The 20,469-nt window shown below is 41.0% G+C and overlaps 1 protein-coding gene across 2 annotated transcripts in view; it reads left to right on the forward strand.

Annotated features, from left to right (window-relative positions):
- The window catches only part of map2k7 (mitogen-activated protein kinase kinase 7), a 100,985-nt gene that overhangs the window by 29,519 nt on the left and 50,997 nt on the right, over positions 1–20,469 (forward strand). The window contains exons 2-3 of one of the 2 annotated variants that reach the window (XM_072248441.1): positions 5,419–5,466; positions 14,112–14,250. In XM_072248441.1, coding sequence (XP_072104542.1) covers positions 5,419–5,466; positions 14,112–14,250 — 187 coding nt within the window. The remainder of the gene's footprint in view (positions 1–5,418; positions 5,467–14,111; positions 14,251–20,469) is intronic. The other variant, XM_072248442.1, reaches the window with a different exon arrangement.

The following is a 20,469-nucleotide window of genomic DNA, read 5'->3' on the forward strand; positions in this document are numbered from 1 at the left end:
TTGTCCAGGTGATTCAAGGCTGAGTGGAGAGCCAGAGAGATTGCATTCGCTATAGACCTATTGTGGTAATAGGCAGATTGCAGCAGATACAGTCCTTGCTTAGGCAAGGAGTTGATTCTGGCTGTGATCAACTTCTCAAAGCACTTCATCATAGTAGATGTAAGTGGAACTGGGCGATAGTTACTGAGGCAGCTCACACTGCTCTTTTTGGGCACTGGTATGATTCTTGCTCTTTTGAAGGTGAGACTGTAGCAGTGAGAGACTGAAGATGTCCTTGAACACTTCAGACAGTTGGTTGGCACAGATTTTCAGTGCCCTACAAGGTTCACAATCAGGGTCTGACACCTTGCAAGGGTTCACCTTCATGAAAGCTGTTCTGATGTCGACCTCTGAACCAGAGATTACAGGGTCACTGGATTTGCATAGGTATAGTTTCATTCTTCCTTTCAAAGCATGCAAAAAAGGCATTGATCTCATCTGAGAGTGAAACATCACAACCACTCATGATGTTAGATTTCACTTTATAAGAAGTAATGGCTTGCAAACCCTGCCAGAGCTGACATTTATCCGATTCCATCTCTAACTTCAGTCAGAAGTGTTTTTATGCCCTTAAAATAGCCTTCTGAAGGTCGTATCTGGAATTCTTGTATAGTTCTGGATCACCAGTCTGGAATACCGCAGATCAAATCCTCAACAGACTACTAATCTCCTGGTTCATCCTCAGCTTTCTGTTTGGGTATGTGGTATTTTCTCAACAGCACACATTCATACACACAGGTCTTGATGAAGTTGGTGAAAACTGTGGCGTACTTATTCAGATTTGAAGATGAGTTCCTGACTGCAGTCTAGTATTGTCCAATATTGTCAAATGTAGATAAGGTAAAAAATATCTTTCTGTACATTTTGCATAACATTTGAAATATTATTACTGAGTTTATTTTCATAAAATCAAGTTCTCCAGTTGCATGAGGATTCCAGTGTGTGAATATAGGATAAATGAAGTTGACTGTATGTTGAATGTGAAGGCTGTTGGGGGTGGAAGGTAAGTACCAGAGGAACTCTATGTTTGCTGTGACGGAGTGAGAGCAGATGTATGGGAAATAGAGAAAACGCGGTTGAGAGCTCTATCCACTCTGTCAGAGAGGAAGCTACGTTTCTGAAAGGAGGAGATATCACACCAACATTTCATAATGAACAGATCAAAGGAATGTAAAAGATCATTGGTGGGGGGAGGGGTGGAATCCAAGTGAATGGCAAATACTGTGGACAGAAGAATGACAGTCATCAGTCTGGGATGATGATTCTTGGTCAAAGAAATGAATGCAGAGGTGGCAGAAGATTTTGACTATCAGACATTGAGGTGAGGACATATGAATACAAAATGAGCCCTCAGGTGAGTATGATTACTTGGACTCAGAGAGGGAGAAATCGAAGAGCATGGTGAAAGTGAGATGTGGGATCAGAGGAAAGTTGAAAGGGAACAACTCAGTTCTTTTGAACTCATACTCTTTTTTTTTTGCATAGTTTGTCTTCTTTTGTACATTGGTTGTTTATCAGGCTTTGTTTATAATTTTTCTTAAATTCTGTTGTATTCCTGTATTTTCTCGTAAATGCCTGCAAGAAAATGAATCTCAAGGTAGTATAATAACATACACTCAGTAGCTACTTTATTAGATACAGGAGTGGAACCCAGAGTAGTCTACTGCTGTTGAAGCCCACTCTTATCAGGCTTCAATGTGTTGTGCGTTCAGAGACACTCTTCTGCACACCACTGTTATAACACATGGTTATTTGAGTTACTGCCACCTTCCTGTCAGCTTAAACCAGTCTGGCCATTCTCCTCTGACCTCTTTTATTAACAGGGTGATTTTGCTCACAGAACTGCCACTCACTGGATGTGTTTTGTTTTCACACCATTGAAAGGGGACAGTCAACAGTCATTGGAAGTCAAGAGCCAATAATTTGCATTTTTAATGTCAGAAAGAAGTGGAAAAAAAAGTTTGTTACAACAATGGATGTGGCAAAGGACAAAGTGGAACTGGCAGTTCTGAGAGAGAGTAAGTTGGTGTTGTGGAGAGAAGTTGAGAGCTTCACATGTCAATGGAAGGCATAGAATGTGTGTCTCAGTATATTGTTAAAACACTTCCTAGAGAAATGATAGAGCTGAGGTAAGTTCAATAATCTTTGATTGATTTGTATTCCAACACTTATCACCAGTACATCAAAACATGCAGTGAAATGCATCATTTGCGTGAAAAACCAGCAAAACCTAAGGATGTACTAGGGAAAGCCCGCAAGAGTCATCAGACATTCTGGCATCAACATAGCATGCCCACAATGCTCGGCAGAACAACACAGAACACAACAAAAAGAATAAAACCAGCAACGAAACAACAACAGCAAAACAAGCCCCTTTCCTGTCTCCCATCCTCATAGACAGTCCTCCAACCCTGGGATGGACAACCACGCCTCCAGCAGACTCATGGACAGCAGTCCTCCATCTTCCCTCATGGACTTCAGACTTGTAGACCCAGGGCTTCAGCCATCGGGCTTCAACTTCCAATCAACCCTCAGGCTTCAGACTTCAGTACCAACTCCAAGTCAAGCCAATGATAGGCCCCGACTGCCAGGGCATGAACTTCAGACTCGCCAACTCACATAGGCAGGAGGTTACTGGCTATTGTGCCCTCTGCACAGTCATCTGATCCCATGACCCACTGACCTGGAGGACTTCCTGTCTCAGTAGGTCACTAGCCCTCGTCCTCACTGGTCCTTGTCCACAATGCTTGCCAGTCCGACATTCATAGATGTTCTTTGTCTCATGCCAAATGCTGGTCCTTGAGCACAGAGTGGAGGCCCAGATTCCTGATGTCCTTCCTGGCCATTTAGGACAGAGTACAGAGTAGCAGCTTGGACTCTGAATATCATTTGATCTATGTTCATATTGCTGGCCTTTGAGGTCAGAGCGAAGGCCTAAACTCTGGATATCAATTTGACCCATGTCCACAGAGCTGGCCATCGAGAATGGAGTGCAGAGTACCGGCCTAGACTCCGGATATCATTCATCCCGCGTTCACATCACTTCTTCAAAGATGGAGCACAGAGTGGTGGCTAGACTCCTGATGCCATTTGTCCCATGTCCACGACGCTGGCCTTTGAGGACGGAATGCAAAGTAGCAGCATAGTCTCCGGATATCATTCAACCATGTCCATGTCACTGGCCTTTGAGGATGTAGCGAAGACCTAGGCTCTGGATGTCCTCATCATATGTCCACGTTCAAATGCTGAGCGCAGAGCAGAGATCTAGACTCTGGCCTGACCCTAACTCCTCCACAGCTCTGTCCCTAAACTGAAATTGAACTACTAACTCTGCCACATTCCAGCCCTTAAATCCCAACCTGATCCCTGATATCCACTCTCTGTCTCCAAAATCATACCTGCAAACTTAAAAACACACTAAATCTGAATCACGAACTTGATGGAAACTGCAGCTCAGTGCCTTCTTGACCAGAAGTAATGATTTTATCATGGTCAGCTTTGCGCCTTGAATGAGTGCCATGAGTATGTTAGGAAACAGCAGGGGTATTCTTTTGGGAGAGGCTTTTTTCTTGTCCAGGTATGGAGGCTTTCTTTATCGTACACAGTACAGCATTCTGTTTTTCAACTGGGAAAATACTTGGTGCCCCAATTAAAGCATTTTTAAAAAATGACGGTTTAATTTCATGGTTCTTGAAAAATGTTTCCATTTATGGAGGAAACAGATTAGACCTGGCCATGTTGAGATAGTCAATAAGCAATCCCCTTGGAGCTTTAGAAGAAACTTCTTCATTCGGAGAATGAGATTATGAAATTTTTTTCATATGTAGACTTTTGAAGGAAGAAACAGAAGCATTTAAGGGAGAGGACGATAAGTTCATAATGGAGAAAAGGATGAAAGAATGTAAAAGAATTTGAAGAAGAGCTTCAAGGTGATTCAAGTGGAACATGAACATCACAGTGGATCAGTGGGGCCAAATGACTTGCTATAGTTCTGCAGGCAATGTAACTCAGTTGTATGCATACTCCTATGAAAGGTATTTCACTTAAAGAGACCTACGCACTTGGAGTGGTTGCAAGCTGGAGACTCCACAGCCTGCATCTGCTCAACTAGGTTCCCTTTACGTTGAGGTGGAAAAGGCCTATATAGCTGTGTGCAACAGTGCTTCTAAAAGTAAAAAATAGGGGCAGCAGGTCTTTGTAAGGTGGTTGCTGATCAATAATCTCTTCCCATAACTCTTGAACCCTCCAGAAAAATAGTGAACTCCACTTTGAATGTCTAATGATTTTGCTATGACTGTTTTCTGTGGTAAAGAGTTACTGTGGTTCACTGCTCTCAGAGAGAAAAGTTTTCAGTCCAGAACGGCACTTATCCTCAGTCTGTGACACTTGGTCCTGTGCTCCCCAGCCATCAGGAACATCCTTCCTGCATCTAATCTGTCAGTCCTGTCAGAATTGTGGATGATTGACCCTTACATTTTACAGGCTAATTGTTTGTAGATTAAGATTACTGAAGTGGCATCTGGGCCTTTATCATTTATTATTGGAAGTCAACAAGTGGGCATGCTTTCCCTTTCTTGTGGAAGGAAATTTATGGTGGATTTCATTGCAAATCTATGATTTTTGCTGAGGAATTTTGAACTGAAACTGAATGATGCAGCTAAAAATGTTGCAATAAGCTCTTCAGTTTCTAAGTCATAATTTATTTCTTCACAACCAATCCTGGAAGTAAACTCTTAAACCACAAAGATTGGTGTGTATTTAAAAACATGCAAATAGAGAACATTAAGGGGCGATCTATGTAAAAGTGTCTGTTTGTATTCAAAGAAGTAAAGAATTTTTAAATTAATCCCAGTATTTATTTTTGAATAGCTCTAAGTTTTAAAGCTGTACAATAAATGAAAAAATGGATGAGTTTTGTGCCTCATCTTATAGAAATGAAGGTAAATTATTAGGTTAATTAGGTAAGAATAGCGTATTGTATTTAAAATGCCTGATTCTATAGTTAAAACAATTGATCAGTAGTTATGGGATTACTTTTCCGAATCTGACCATTAGTGGGCAAGATACAGTATCACAATTTGAGACCACTAGTATATTGAGTTGAGCATGTTGTTCATCTGTAAGATGTTACTGGGACCTGATCTCCCTACATCTGGCTGTCAACACTACTAGCGTCCTACTATGAAGTTTAGTCCTGTCTGGTTCAGGGACTTCGATGCTGTGAATCCACCCCATTACCTTCTGCCGTCACTCAGTTCTTGTGTTTCTTTGTTGAATTCATTGCTGTATGAATTTAATTTACCCGTTAATAATAGTTTTGTGTTTATGCCAGAGTTTTGATACATTATGATTTATCCGCTTTTCCTTTTCCTGATCCAGTTATAGTGATCACTCTAAGCCCTGCTCCTGCCCCATCCCAACGAGCAGGTACCAAATCTCTTATTTATCATACGCACCTACTTAACTTTCTCTCCTCCCTTTTGCCATCTGCTGGTCTATATTTCTAGTCTCCATGTTGTTGTGCTTTCCATGCTGTTAAAATTCTTTCTCCTTGCAGCTTTCTGAACAATTTTTCTTCCACTTCTTTTTTCACCTATTTCATACCCATCCATTTATGCCATCTCTTTTGTTTTTCATTGTTCCATTCCTCCCTTCCATTGATTGCTTTTGTCTCTTTTGCTATAGTAACATTTTGCCTTCTAGTTTACGAACCTTTACTCATTTCTCTCACAGTATTTTTTTACTCACCACTTAAGCAGACACTGGGAGACCAATCTCTGGCTGATGCATGTTACTTGTAGTTCTTATTGAAATGGCTGCTTTTGTGCATGACCACAGCATGCAGTCTTGGAATTTATCCTATAGCATGACAGAGATAGAATGGCACTGTTAAACTTTTGTCTTCACAATGCAAATAAATGTTTATGTGTCCAAATTTATGAATGAATATTCTATTTTCTAGGTGCTATATCTGAGGGATGGCTGTGGAAATTATCCATCAGTGACGTGGCTCTCTTTATCAACTTTTTTTGCCTTGACTTTATTTACTCCCAAATATTTAACTTGTCAAAATTAGCCATTAATATTTATGTATCACACATTAATTATAGTCTTGCCCGTCCCCTATGAAAGACTGCCACTATTTCGATGAATCTTATGTAGTGGCATGAACCATGACTAGGCTTCTAGCATCTTTCCATTGAGCCACAAGTTTGTGGTTCAAATCCAGTTGCATAGCTATGAGCAAAAATAAATCTGGGTTGAAACTCCATTGCAGTATATGTGAATGCTGCAATACCTCTTTTCAGTTGAAATATTGAACTCTAACCTTATCTGCTTCATAAAATGAAGATAAACCACCCTGTGTCACTATTGGAAGAAGAGCAGGAGTGTTCACTTTGGTGACTGGGTCAACATCTATTTCTTAAAAATACTTAATTGGCTATGAAATAATTTAGGATTTTCTGAGTTAGTGAAAGGAATGGTATACTGTAACGGCAAGATCTTCCTTCAGTAATATTCCATGAAAATCTTGCACCATCTCCCAGTTAGCTACCATCACTTTAGATTATGAAACTCTTTCTGAGCCCCTTCCAAAAAAAACAAATTCTGCTAATTTTGCAATGTAGTTCTTAGCCATTTTCACAAGCACTAGAAAATAGAAAACAAATCATAAATTTGTCCAATTTTATTCACATTGAAAACAATTTTCTTTTCAGCTTTTACATTTGAGGATGTTGAAGACTTATCCTGGTTTGTATGTGTGTATATTGTAAAGTTATTGTAAACCTGCAAGACCATGATATATTTTCCCCCACTGCTATGGTCACCCCCATTCCAAGCATTATAATGTTTATGGTTATCTGTGAAATTGCACAAAAAAAATTGAATAGTCTGGAAAACTGCTGCTGTCGTGGGCACTTTGTGACCCCTCCCCTTCCCCACTCCTTTGGGGACAGGGACTGAGCAATGAGGCCCTTGCAGAGAATGGCTTATGGATGCAGAAAATAATGAAATCATTTTATGGAGTTTAATATTTTACATTGTTGTTATTAGTTGTGGATGCTGCAAATGCCACAATATTTAAGTATTTTATGGCATGGGCTTTCTTTCACTCTTCCTCGCTACTCTGTGCTCTCTTAAATTCTCTTTGTCTGTTAGAAATGTTGATATTGTTGACGAGCTTTGGCAGTTGTGGCTGATAGGATATGGAACTTATGGTCGCATTGCTGGGTGAGCTTGGCCTAGGTATAGAGTTACATTATAGATTAGTTCACAGTAGAAGATTGCTGAGCTGGGAAGGGGTTAGAGAGAAAGAAAATGGGTTGAAGACTAACTATCTGAGAGAAAGGAGAGGCAAAAAATATGTGGGCTTTTGGAAACTTAGTAAAAAGACATCTGTTCTCTGATATGCGTGCTCTCTCTCCCTCTCTTTTGAAATGAATTGAATTGCACTTCTCTTTCTCTTTAACACCTCTGCCCCTGTGGAACCATTTCTTCTTTTTGCCTTTCAAGCAAATACTTTCACCCTCTTTTTCTCCTATCAGTGACTTCCTTTGTTTTGACCTTAATTATTTTTGATTTTTACTATCATCCCCATGCCCCCCTTCCCCCGAGGCCTTTGTGACTCTGCAGCTCTCAGTCACATCACTGGTGTGTTTAATAATACCTGAAGCAAAAGGTGAATACTTTTTCCCTGTTATTCTTTTAGAAATATTACTAATACTATTTTAAGACCATAGAACAGTCTTGCACAGAAAAAGTCCTTGCAGCACGCAATGACAGTAATGCACATAAAAGTTGCTGGTGAACGCAGCAGGCCAGGCAGCATCTCTAGGAAGAGGTACAGTCGACGTTTCGGGCCAAGACCCTTCGTCAGGACTAACTGATTTCAATGTAAAATGCACATCTGCCTGCACATGGTTTGTATCTCTCCATTCCCCGTGCTCAATTGCCTGTTTAAATGTCTAGAGTAGGGGTTCCCAACCTGAGGTCCGCTGACCCCTTGGTCCATGGTAAAGAAAAGGATTGGAACCCTGGGCCTAAAGTATTTTTCCACCACTCCCTTTGGCAGTTTATTCCAGTACCTACCACTGTGTGTAAGAAAAAACTTGCTACATAAAACTTCTTTATAGTTTCCGCCTTCTACCTTAAAGTTCTGCCTTCTAGCATCCACGCTAGGAAAATGACTGTCAACGCTCTGCTTCACAAAATTTAACATATTTGATCAAGTTGTCCTTCAGCCTTTGATCCAGGGTAACCAGTCTGTTTTTGACCTCTCCTTACAGCTAATACTCTCTAATTCAGGCAACCGTGCTGAACCCTCCAAAGCCTCCATATCCTTCCTGTAATGCAGCACACTAGACTCCAAATGTGGTCTAATCAAAGTTTTACATACCTGCAACATGACATTGTGACTTTTTACCCCAACTGACGAAGAGAAGAATGCCTATGCTTTCTTTAACATCCTATCTACTTGAGTTGTGAATAGTTGTTTTTCTAGGAGCTGTGAACTTTTAGAGTCATAGAGCACTACAGCACCGAAACAAGCCCTCCAGCCCTTCTAGTTTTTGCTGGCATGGTCTTCTGCTTAGTCCCCAGGTAGCCCTCCGCACTCCGCTCGTCCAGACTTCTTAAATATTGCAATTGAACCTGTACCTATCACTTCCACTGGCAGTTCTCCCTGATATTCCCCTTAAATATTTCACCTTTCACCATAAACCTATAACTTCTAGTTCTAGTCCCACCCAACCTGAGGGGAAAATGACTGCATGGATTCATCCTATCTATACCCCTCATAATTTTGTATACGTCTTTAAGAACTCCCCTCATTCTCCTGTGCTTGAAGGAATAAGGTCCTACCTTATTCAACCTTTCCCTATAACTCAGACCCTTGGGTCCCAGCAGCATTCTTGTATTTTTTCTGGTACTGACATTTGATATCTTTTCTGTCAGTAAGTGACCAGAACTGCACATAATACTCCAAATTTGGCCTCAACAACAGCTTACAAAGTTTCAACATAACATGCTAAATTATGCAATCAATTCTCTAATTTATGTAGTCCAATGTGCCCAAAGCTCTCTTCACAACCTTGTCTAACTGTGATGCCACTTTGAAAGAATTATATTCCTGAAGGAATTAATTTCAGGTCCGTTTGTTCTACCACACACCTCAGAGCTTGTCATTCACTGTGTAAGTTTTGGTTTGTACTCCCACATGCAACACCTCATACTTGTCATTTCACTGCCTGCATTTCCAACTGCTCTGTATGCTGGTGTATCATTTGACAACTTTCCTCACTGTCCACGACTCTGCAAATTTTTAGTATCATCTGCATATTTACTATTCAGGTTATGTACATTTTCATACAAATCATTTATGTATATCACATATAACAAAATTCTGTCACTGAGGACTTGTCCACATTAATAATCTTCAAGAGCTGGACACTTATATCCTCCTTGATAGCTATCTTCCATAGAATATACACGTACTTCTCCCTGAATTTACTATTCTCAATGCGCTTCTCCTTGGGGAATACCAATACAAAATACTTGTTAAAGAAAAATGATCGATTGCTTTCCCAGCGTATATGACAACTAAACGTTTCTTGGGCTTCCAGTTGGGTACAGGTATCAATTATAACCGATTTTTGATGCCAAACTCTGCCATCTTCATCAGGGTTAAGGACCTCACCTACACCTAGTCAGATCCAAATATATGTAATTCCCTCCTTTATCTTTGAATGGTTCTACCCTCTCCCTAGTGATCCTTTTGTTCTTAATGAATGTATCAAATACCTTAGATTTTCTTTAATTCTACTCACCAAGGTCATGTCATGATCCTTTTTAACTTTTCCTGATGTGTCCAATTTCAGCTTCCTAAACCTCACATATACTGCCTTTTCCTTTTTGACTAAATTTACAGTATCTCTCATCACTCAAAGTTCTCAAACTATGCCATCCTCATCTTTTTTTTCCGCACAGGAGCAAATTGATCCTGGATTCTGACCAGCTGACCTTTAAGCTACTCCCACATGTAAGAAGTGGACTTGCCCAGTAACAGCTGCGCCTAATCTACTCTCCCTACCTCCTTTCTAAGTACAGCTGTGATTTTCATCCTTCTCTATTACATCTGAAACATCTGAATCCTGAAATATTAAGCTGCCAGTCCTACCCTTTCTTTAGCAAGTCACTGTAATTGCTGTAATATCATAGTTCCAATACTTTTGAAATTTACCCTTACCCAGTTTAGTGTTTTCTCTGAGTTTCAGTGTTACCTTTGAGTTATGATCATTGTTCTCAAAATGCTTTCCCATTCCAGTCACCTGGCTAGGTTTCCCAGTGCAAAGTCTATATTGGCCCCTTTCTAGTTGGGTTATCTACTGTGTCAAGAAACCGTCCAGAATGCACTTAACAAATTCTGCCATGCATATTTCCCAAAACAAGGTCTAATGCAGTTCCTCCTTTATTCAAGAAGCTGTCTTGAATGCACTGAAGAAATTCTGCCCTACCTAAGCCTTTTGCACACAAAAAGTTCCAGTCAATATTGGAGAAACCAAAGTCATCCACTACAACTATCCTGTAAGATCCTTCCACAATCTGCTTACATATTTGTTACTCGATATCCTAATTGTTATCGAGAGAGCTGTAGTATAGCCCCATTATGGTAGTTCTAGGATGCCCTGTCCAAGTGCAGCTGTAACATTCTCTATCACGTCTGAAACATCGGGTCATATATTAATACCTCTGAACTGCAGAGGTTCACATTGGAGACAACTGAACATGTTTTCACTTTTAACAACCTCACTACTGAGAGAGTCCCACAATCTGCAGAGAGTCATGCAACCTGCAATGCCATATTGTAATCTATATTATTTATTTCCTTCTGGGTTTCTTATAGAAGTCCAATTATTAAAAGAAAATAAATGTTCTCACTTGTAATCAGCCTTGAAATTCCATACAGTTTTTAACATGCTTGCTGTCTGCTCTGCTATTCCATCATGGCTGATTTATTATCCCTCTCAATCCCATTCTCCTACGTTCTCCCCATAACCTTTGACTCCCTGACTAATCGGGAACCTATCAACATCCACTTTAAATATACTCAATGATGTGGTCTCCACAGCCGTGGCAATGAATTTCATGGATTCACTACCCACCGGCTAAAGGAATTTCTCCTCATCTTTGTTCTAAGTGGATGTTCCTCTATACTGAAGCTGTGCCCTCAGGTCCTACATTCACCCATTATAGGAAACAGGGTATTCCATCTGCCATTTCTTTATTCATTCACTCTGCAGCCTCCCTGCTTCCTCAACACTACCTGCTCCTCCACCAATCTTTGTTTCATCCGAAAACTTGGCCAAAAAGTCATCAATTCTGTTCTCTAAGTCAGTGACATATGGAATGAAAAGAAATGCTGTAACACCAATCTCTGCATAACACCACTAGTCACCAGCAGCCAACCAGAAAAGGCCCCCTTTATTCCCACTCTTTGCTTCCTGCTTGTCAGCCCATCTTCTGTCCATGCTGGTATCCTTCATGTAATACCATTGCTTCTTAACTTGTTAAGCAGCCTCGTGTAGTATCTTTGTCTAGCCTGCCTGTTATTTCCTCAAAGAATTCCTACAGATTTGTCAAGCAAGATTTCCCCTTAAGGAAGCAATGGTGATTTAGGCCTATTTTACCATGAGTAACCTAAAACCTTTGCCTTAATAATGGGCTCCAATATTTTCCCAACCACTCAAGTCAGACTAACTGGCCAATAAGTTCCTCTCCTCTGCCTCACTCCCTTCTTATAGAATGGATTGACATTGACACTTCCAGAACCGGAACCATTCCAGAATCTAATGATTCTTGGAAGATCATTACTAATGCCTCCACAATCTCTTCAGCTATCTCTTTCAGAATCTCGGGGTGTAGTCCATCTGGTCCAGGTGACTTATCTACTTTTGGACCTTTCAGCTTCCCAAGTACCTACTCCGTAGTATTAGCAGCTACACTCATTTCTGACCCCGACACTTGAATTTCTAGCATACTGACAGTGTCATCTACAGTGAAGACTGATAACACAATATTTATTAAGTTGGTCAGCCATTTCTTTGTCTGCCCCCTCATTACTACCTCTCCAGCATAATTTTTGCAGTGGTCCAATAGCCACTATCACCTTGCTTTTACTCTTTATATATCTGAAAAAACTTCTGATATCCTCTTTTATTTTATTGGCTAGCCTTTCTTCATATTTCATTTTTTTCTCTCCTTATGCCTTTTTTAGGTGCCTTCTGTTTGTTTTTTTTTTGAACTGTCCAAACCTCTAACTTCCCATTAATTTTTGCTATATCATATGCCCGACACGGTTGTCTCATTCTCCCTTTCGAATACTACTTCATCTTTATGATGTATATATCTTGCGTCCATGAAGTGCTCTCAGGAACATCAACCATTGCTGTTCTGTCATCATCCTTGCTAATGTCTCCTTTCAATCAATTTTGGCAAAGTTCTCTCTCATGCCTCTGTAATTGCTTTTACTCCGTTGTAATACTGATACATCTGACTTTATCTTCTCTGTCTTAAAATGCAAGGTGAATTTTATCATATTATGATTACTGCCTCCTTAAGGCTTCCTTTACCTTTAGCTCCTTAATCAATTCTGGTTCATTACATAGCACCCAATTCAAAATTGCCTTTCCCTTAGTGGGCTCAACCACAAGCTGCTCTGGAAGACCATCTTGTAGGCATTCTACAATCCTCTTTCTTGGGGTCCACAACTTTCAGGATCCACAGCTTTTGGATTGGCATTTCCTTCCCTTTCTTTAAAATCCTCACAGTCTCAATTTTGCACTTTCATTTATGCTGTCTCCCACTTAAAACTCCACTTTGCAGCTATTTTATAGATTGGCAGAAACTTAACTTTGTTTTGATACACACTTAAGATGGAATTCATAGCTCAGCACTCTCTATTACAGTAATAATATTCTCATCCTCCCATCTAGCCAAATTCTTAAAATGTTTAACAGTTATTTGACACTACTGGATGGACTGAAACAAGCTGAGGACCAACTTTGTAATTTTTTATACAATTCTTTAAATTCCACAGCATAGAATCTTCAGTCTAGTTACCAGTAAATTCACACATGTCCTATTGTTAAAATTACACCATTGGAGACGAATGTTTAACACATTCCTCGGTGTATTAGTTGAGATTTTAGTTAAATTTTTCCTCTTCTACCCAACGTGGTGAACTGTTGACAAAAATACTATTTCATGTGGCAGAGAACAGGCCTTATCTCAACTGGGGTTCAGGCTACAGTAGATGGGAGGGGAGGGGTTGGGACTGAAAACCTACATTTGATTGTACAAATGTAGATTCTCACATTTTGAAATGTATAGTTAAGCAGCTATTGTCAAAGTCGTAGGTAGTGGGTGAAGGCAGGAGTTGTCTAGGACCACAAAGCTGTCCACAAAATGCTGTTAATTCCCAAACAGTGGGACTGGGACAAGTGTAGGGAAGTGGGACTAGCTCAGGTAGGCACTTTAGTTGGCATAAATGTGTTGAGCTGCAGGACCAGTTTCTCTGCTGTATAACTCTTATCAATTTAAAACTAAGGTTTCCATAAAAATTTGAAATTGCAGTTGCACTCTAGACTCTTCAGCTACAGCTTGGTCAATCCCTTTTATTGTCCTTGGGTGAAAAGAAGAGTAGCTTGAGAATCTGGCAGTGCGTCTTTGTAATGAATTTGTGGGAGACGGGTGAGAGTGAATAAAGGCTGCTGCTTCCAATTTCTTTGGTTATGTGAGAAATCACTACTTTTCTGTTCTGTTTCTCCACTCTTTTCCCTCCTTTGATAATGTGCCTTGATTGCAAAATAACTCAATTTGCGGACTTTTGCTCTGATTCTGTTGGTTCTGACTCTTGGCTTCTAATATTTGTGTGGACTGTTCGGAGCTTAGATTTATCAACTAGCCAGATAGGACCATGGAGGTGACTAAGTGGTTGGGGTTTCAATGTTAGCAGGGTTTGTGATGGAAATATGTTGGTGTTCGATGTAATAGTAGCATTTCCTTGTTTTCAGCTCTTCAACTTCCATTAGCAAATGATGCAGGCAGCCGCTCATCTTCATCAGAAACCTCACCACAACACCACCCACCCCCTTCACGCCCTCGGCACATGCTCAGCCTCCCACAACCTCTGCTACAGAAGAGTATGGAAAGGTAAGAAAAGGCTGTATCTTACACTTTGTGTAAAGCAGCAGTACTGTTTACCTGTTTAAATCTTGTAGTCCAGCTGAGCTCAAATTGAAGATGGTGTCCAATTAAGCAAGATTTATATTGTGGTTACTTCACACCAGAAGGCCAAGACTGATAGCTGAAGAGAATTTACTTACGTGGTTTTGAGATCCAAAATGAACAAGTTCTTTAAATAATATAGCTAGAGCAACATCTATTTCATGAATTCACAGTGAGTAAAGCATGAGTTTTTCTCAGAAGAAAAGCTTTGAGCACTTGCTTAACTTACTTCCTGAAACATAAAAGTGTGCTCAACTGTTTCACTCCTTTCTCAATTTGTGTTACAGTGATTTTGGACCCTTATGCTTTCTTTCTTGTCATTGAGCCATCAAATGGTTTTAGCACAAGAAGGCCATTCAGTTCATCACATATGTTCTGGATCACTACAGAGCAACACACTAGTTCTCACCAGCCCTTTCTCAGTAGCCTTGCAATGTTTTTGCAGCATTCATTCATTCAATTCCCTCTTGAGGACCACAATGAAACCTGCCTCCACCAAATCTATAGACCATACATTCCATATGCCAAGTGCATGCTGCCTAAATATGATTTTCTCACATCACTCTAAATTCTCTTCCCTTTGCACCTCAACTCCTCTACCAAAGACAATAGCCCACGACTGCCTTCTCTCTCTCTAGACCCCTTCATATTTTTTTTGTCATTCTATCAAATCTCTCAGCATTCTCTCCTCCAAATAAAACAATTCTATCTAATTTTTCCTTGTAATTTTAGACTTTTTCCAAGAAAAAAAATTGTAAATCTTTTCTGAACCATCTTTAATACCCTCATATATTTCTTATACTGAACACGATATTCCCACTGATGCTGGACCACGAACCATCAGCAGTCCCTTTATTGATAAAGCCTTATCCTGCTACCTCGATGCAGGGTCTTGACCCAAAGTGTCAACCAGCCCTTCACCTCTGCAGATGCCGCCCGACCTGCAAAATTCCTTGAGTGGTTTGTGTTTTGCTCCATGTTCTAGCCTCGGCAGTCTCTTGTCCCTCCTGCCAATTTGGATGACTAGTGAAATCACACTCTCATGAGCATCTTCTGTTCCTGTTGTCCTTTTAAGATAGTATCCTTCATTCTATATTGTCTCTTCTCATTCTTCCTACCAAAATGCATTACGTCAAATTTCTCCACACTAAACTTAATGTGCCACGGTGTGCTCATTCCACTAGCCTGTCTATAACTTGTTGCAATCCATCTCTTCCCTTCTCGCATTGAACAATACTGCCAAGTTTTTTAGTACCTGAAATTTCAGTAATTATAGTTTGTACACGAATCCATTTAATCAAAACAAAGCAGTGGTTTCAAAACTGATCCCTGGGGAATATCACTGTTCATGTTCCTTCAGTCAGTAGAACAACCACTCACCATAGTCCTCCCTGTTCCTAGCTTTATCTCTTTTCCAGATTTGTTTGTTCAACTTCTGTTCTTCTAGATGCGTACTGCAGGTAATCCTTATAACATGGGAGGACAGGAATCACTGATTTTTGGCAGATCATGAACTTCCTTTTAAGTTTGAAGTTGTGACCTTCAAACTTCCTTTTCCTCCAAAAAAACAAAGGCTATTTTGGCAACACGTGCAAAATGCTGGAGTTGCTCAGCAGGCCAGGCATCTATGGGAGAAAATACAGTCAGCGTTTCAGGCTGGGACCCTTCAGCAGGACTAGAGAAAAGAAAGATGTGTAGATTTTAGTCGACTTAAAAGTTAGGGGAGGGGAGAGACCAACACAAGGTGGTGCGTGAAACCAGGAGGGTTGTAAAGTTACTGAAGTAAAGAGCTGGGAAGTTGATTGGTGAAAGGTACAGGGCTGGAGAAGGGGGAGTCTTATAGGAGAAGACAGAGGGCCATGGAAAGGAGAAAGGGGAGGGGGAGGAGCTCCAGAGGGAGACGATGGGCGGGCAAGGAGATAAGGTGAGAGAGGGAAAAGGGGATGGGAATGGTGAAGGTGGGGGGGGGGCATTACCGGAATTTTGAGAAATCGATGTTTATTCCATCAGGTTGGAGGCTACCCACACAGAATATAAGATGTTGTTCCTCCAACCTGAGTGTAGTCTCATTGCGACAGTAGAGGAGGTTATGGATTGACATATCAGAATAAGAAGTGGAATTAAAATGGGTGGCCACTGGGAAATCCTGCTTCTTTTGGCAGACGGAGCGTAGGTGCTCGGCAAAGCGATCTCCCAATTTATTTCGGGTCACACTGATATACAGGATGCTTCACCAAAAGGGTGCAGAGGAGATTTACAAGGATGTTGCCTGGATTGGAGAGCGTACTTTATGAGAATAGGTTGAGTAAACTTGGCCTTTTCTCCTTGGAGCGAAGGAAGATGAGAGGTGACCTGATAGCGGTGTATAAGATGCTGAGAGGCATTGATCGTGTGGATAGTCAGAGGCTTTTTCCCAGGGCTGAAATGGCTAACATGAGGGCGCAGTTTTATGATGTTTGGAAGTAAGTACAGAGGAGATGTCAGGGGTAAGTTTGTTTTACGCAGAGAGTGGTGAGTGCGTGGAATAGGCTGTCGGCAACGGTGGTGGAGGCGGATAGGAGAAGGTCTTTTAAGAGATTCCTGGATAGGTACATGGAGCTTGGAAGAATAGAGGGCTATAGGTAACCTGAGGTAATTTCTAAAGTAAGTACATGTTTGGCACAGCATTGTGGGCCGAAGGGCCTGTATTGTACTGTAGGTTTTCTATGTTGCACCGACTATACAGGATGACACAGTATGTGACCCCAACAAGCTCATAGATGAAGTGTTGCCTCACCTGTAAGGACTGTTTGGGGCACTGAACAGTAATGAGGGAGGAGGTGCAGAGGCAAGTGTAGCACTTGTTCCACTACAAGGATGAGTGCCAGGAGGGAGAGCATTGGGGAGGGACAAATGGACAAGGGACAAGGGAATCACATAGGGAGCGATCCCTGTGGAAAGCTGAAGCGGGGGGATGTGCTTGGCAGTGGCATCCAATTGGAGATGGCGGAAGTTCTGGAGAATTATCTGGTGGGGTGGTAGGTGAGGACTAGAGGAACCCTATCCCTGGTAGGGTGGCAGGAGGATGGGGTAAGAGCAGACATGTGTGAAATGGAAGAGATGCAGTTGAGGGCAGCATTGATGGTGGAGGAAAGGAAGCCCATTTCTTTGATAGAGGACATCTCCTTCGTTCCAGAATGAAAAACCTCATCCTGAGAGCAGATGCAACGGAGATGGAGGAATTGAGAGAAGGGGATGGAGTTTTTACAAGTAACGGGATGGGAAGAGGTATAGTCCAGGTGGCTGTGAGAGCCAGTAGGTCTATAATAGACATCAGTAGATTAGCTGTCTTCAGAGATTGAGACAGTGAGATTGAGAGAGGGGAAGGAGGTATCAGAAATAGACCAGGTAAATTTGAGGGCAGGGTGGAAGTTGGAAGAAAAGTTGATTAAGTCACGAGCTCTGCACGGGTACAAGAAGCAGCAACCATGCAGTCATTGGTGTAGCATAGGAAAAGTGGGGTACGGACACCAATGTAAGTTTGGAACATAGACTGTTCCACGCAGCTGACAAAAAGACAGGCATAGCTGGGACCTATGCAAGTGCCCATTGCTATTTTGGATCACTGAAAGTAATTCTAAATTTCTTTGGAAAACAAAGCGTCCAGTGCAGGTGAAGAAGAAAAATAAATTACTTTGGTGGGCTAGCTTGAAGATAATAGCTGCTTTGTTTATAATCTTCCAAACATCCTTAGATTCTGGAATGGTTGCTAAAGGATGGATAGTACAAACAATGACTCCATTACTTCAGAAGGGAGAGGAGATGGTTGAGACAGATAAATCAGAGAGATTTAAGATGTTCTTAGACGGGCAGCACATGGATGAAAGAAAAATGGAGGGCTATGTGAGAGGGAAGCATTAGATTAGAGTAGGTTAAAAGATTGACACAACATTGTGAGCTGAAGGGCCTGTATTGTGTTTATGTTCTATATCCTATTGACCTTTTACTCTCATTTTGATAGGGAAATGCTAGAATCTGTAAGGAAAGCTGTAACAGAACACTTAGAAAATAACATGACTGAGCAGAGTCAATGTGAATTTATGTTTGACTAAATCTAATGGAAACCTCTGAGGATATTTCCAATAGAATTGATGAAAGGAAAAGAGTGGATGTGGTATATTGGATTTTTGGAAGGCTTTCTTTAAATTTTACCCAAGGATTTGCTAACCAAAGTCAGGGCTCATGGAGCTTGGGATAATATACAGATTGAGCGTTAGCAGATAGAAAAGAATGAACTGCAGATGGTTCATGTTCACTTTGGCAGGTTGTGACTAATAGGGTACTACATGACTTGGACCTCTACTATACACAGTCGATTCATTAATTTGTGCCCTTGAGCAAGGTGCTTAATCACACATTGCTCTAGTCTGTACGAGGAGTTGTGCCCCACATAGACTTCCAATCTGCGCCTTGTAAGGCATGAAAATGCCTGACGCAGGCCTCTCATGGTCTGAGTCGACGTTCCCCCTCCCTCCCTCATTAATTTGACCAAGTAGATCAAAAACATAATATTTCCAAGGTTGCTGATGGATCAAAATTAAGTGGGTTATGAGTAGCGATAAGGGTGCAAAGTGGCTTCAAGGAGACAGATGCACTCTTAAGTGAATGGGCATGAATGTGGCAGATGGAATGCAGTGTTTAAATTTGTGTGATTATCTTCTTTGAAAGAAAAATTCAGAAATGCTGTTTTTACTGAGGTGAGAGAGTGAGATGTTAGTGTTCAGAGACCTGAATATCCGTATCATTGAATGCCAACATGAGGTGCAGCAGGTAATTCATATTGCAAAGGTCATTAAGTCATAGAATTCAGAAGCAGGTCCTATGGCTTACCATGCCGATCATTAGCTACATATCTGTCCTAATCCTACTTATCAGCAGTTAGTTAATTGCCTTCCATGCCTTAGCAATTCAAGTGCTCGTCTAGATACTTTTTGAATTTCTCTGCCTCCATCAGCTACTCAGACTGTGAGTTGGAGATTCCAACAACTTCCTGGATGAAAAAAAAATTTCTCGGCTTCCTTCTAAATCCCTTACAACTCAGCCTAAATTTGTTCGCTTTACTTTTGAGATCTCTGCCATAAGGGAATATTTCCCACTCTCTATGCCACTGATAATTTTGTTAATGTCAATCAGGACCCTATTGGCTAGTTTGCACCAAGAAGAATAAGCAATTTTTTTCTCCATAAGTGAAACATTTCTTCTATATCCTTTCCAGTGCAATCCCTTCCTTTTGTGTGGTGAGGCTCAATTGTACTCCAGCTGTGGTCTGACAAATACATTAGTAAGTTGTACCATAACCCTCCTGCTTTTAAATTTACTGCCATGATTAATGAAGGCAACGGAACCATAAGCCTTTTCACTATCTTATCTGCTTGTGCCACCACCTCCAGGGATCTTTGAACTAGTTAGTTTACAGAAGGCTTTCTGTTCCTCAATGCTTACTCAGACCCTATTATTTAAAGTGTATATGACTTTTCCATATTTGTCCTTCCAAAGTACAACAACTCATATTTAATAGGATTAAATTATATTTGACAGGTAACTCAGACTTAGGATCTCTGTGTTTACATTTATTTCCCTTCCCAATTAGCAATTTCTTTAGCATTGCTAATTACTCACTATACCTGTGTAAATACCTGCATGACACCTTCTTCTTCCTCATCTCTAATGGTGGCAATCTCACTACAAACTGCCAGGCATTGATCTGTAAGACAAAGCCAAACCACCTACCCTTTACCCTTCAGTGGCATTACCTTCATAGAATCTGCCTACAATTTGTCAATCAGATACAAGGATATCCAAAATCTTTTACAGCTTAGTGCTTGGCCATTTCTTCCTTTTTAGATGCTGTACTTTTCAAATTCACTGCCAAAATAAGTGGCAAAGTAGTTAGGGCGTTGGGCTAGCAATCTGAAGGTCATGGGTTCGAGCCTTAGCCGAGGCAGCGTGTGTGTCCTTGAGCAAGGCACTTAACCACGCAATGCTTCAGTCTACCCAGCTGGGAATGGGTACCGGCAAAAATGCTGGGTGTTAACCACGCGATAGACTGGCGTCCTATCCTGAGGGGGAGTCTTGTACTCTCAGTCGCTTCACGCCACAGAAACC

This window comes from Mobula birostris, chromosome 32 (genome assembly GCF_030028105.1).
Source record: "Mobula birostris isolate sMobBir1 chromosome 32, sMobBir1.hap1, whole genome shotgun sequence".
Classification (NCBI taxonomy): Eukaryota; Metazoa; Chordata; class Chondrichthyes; order Myliobatiformes; family Myliobatidae; genus Mobula; species Mobula birostris.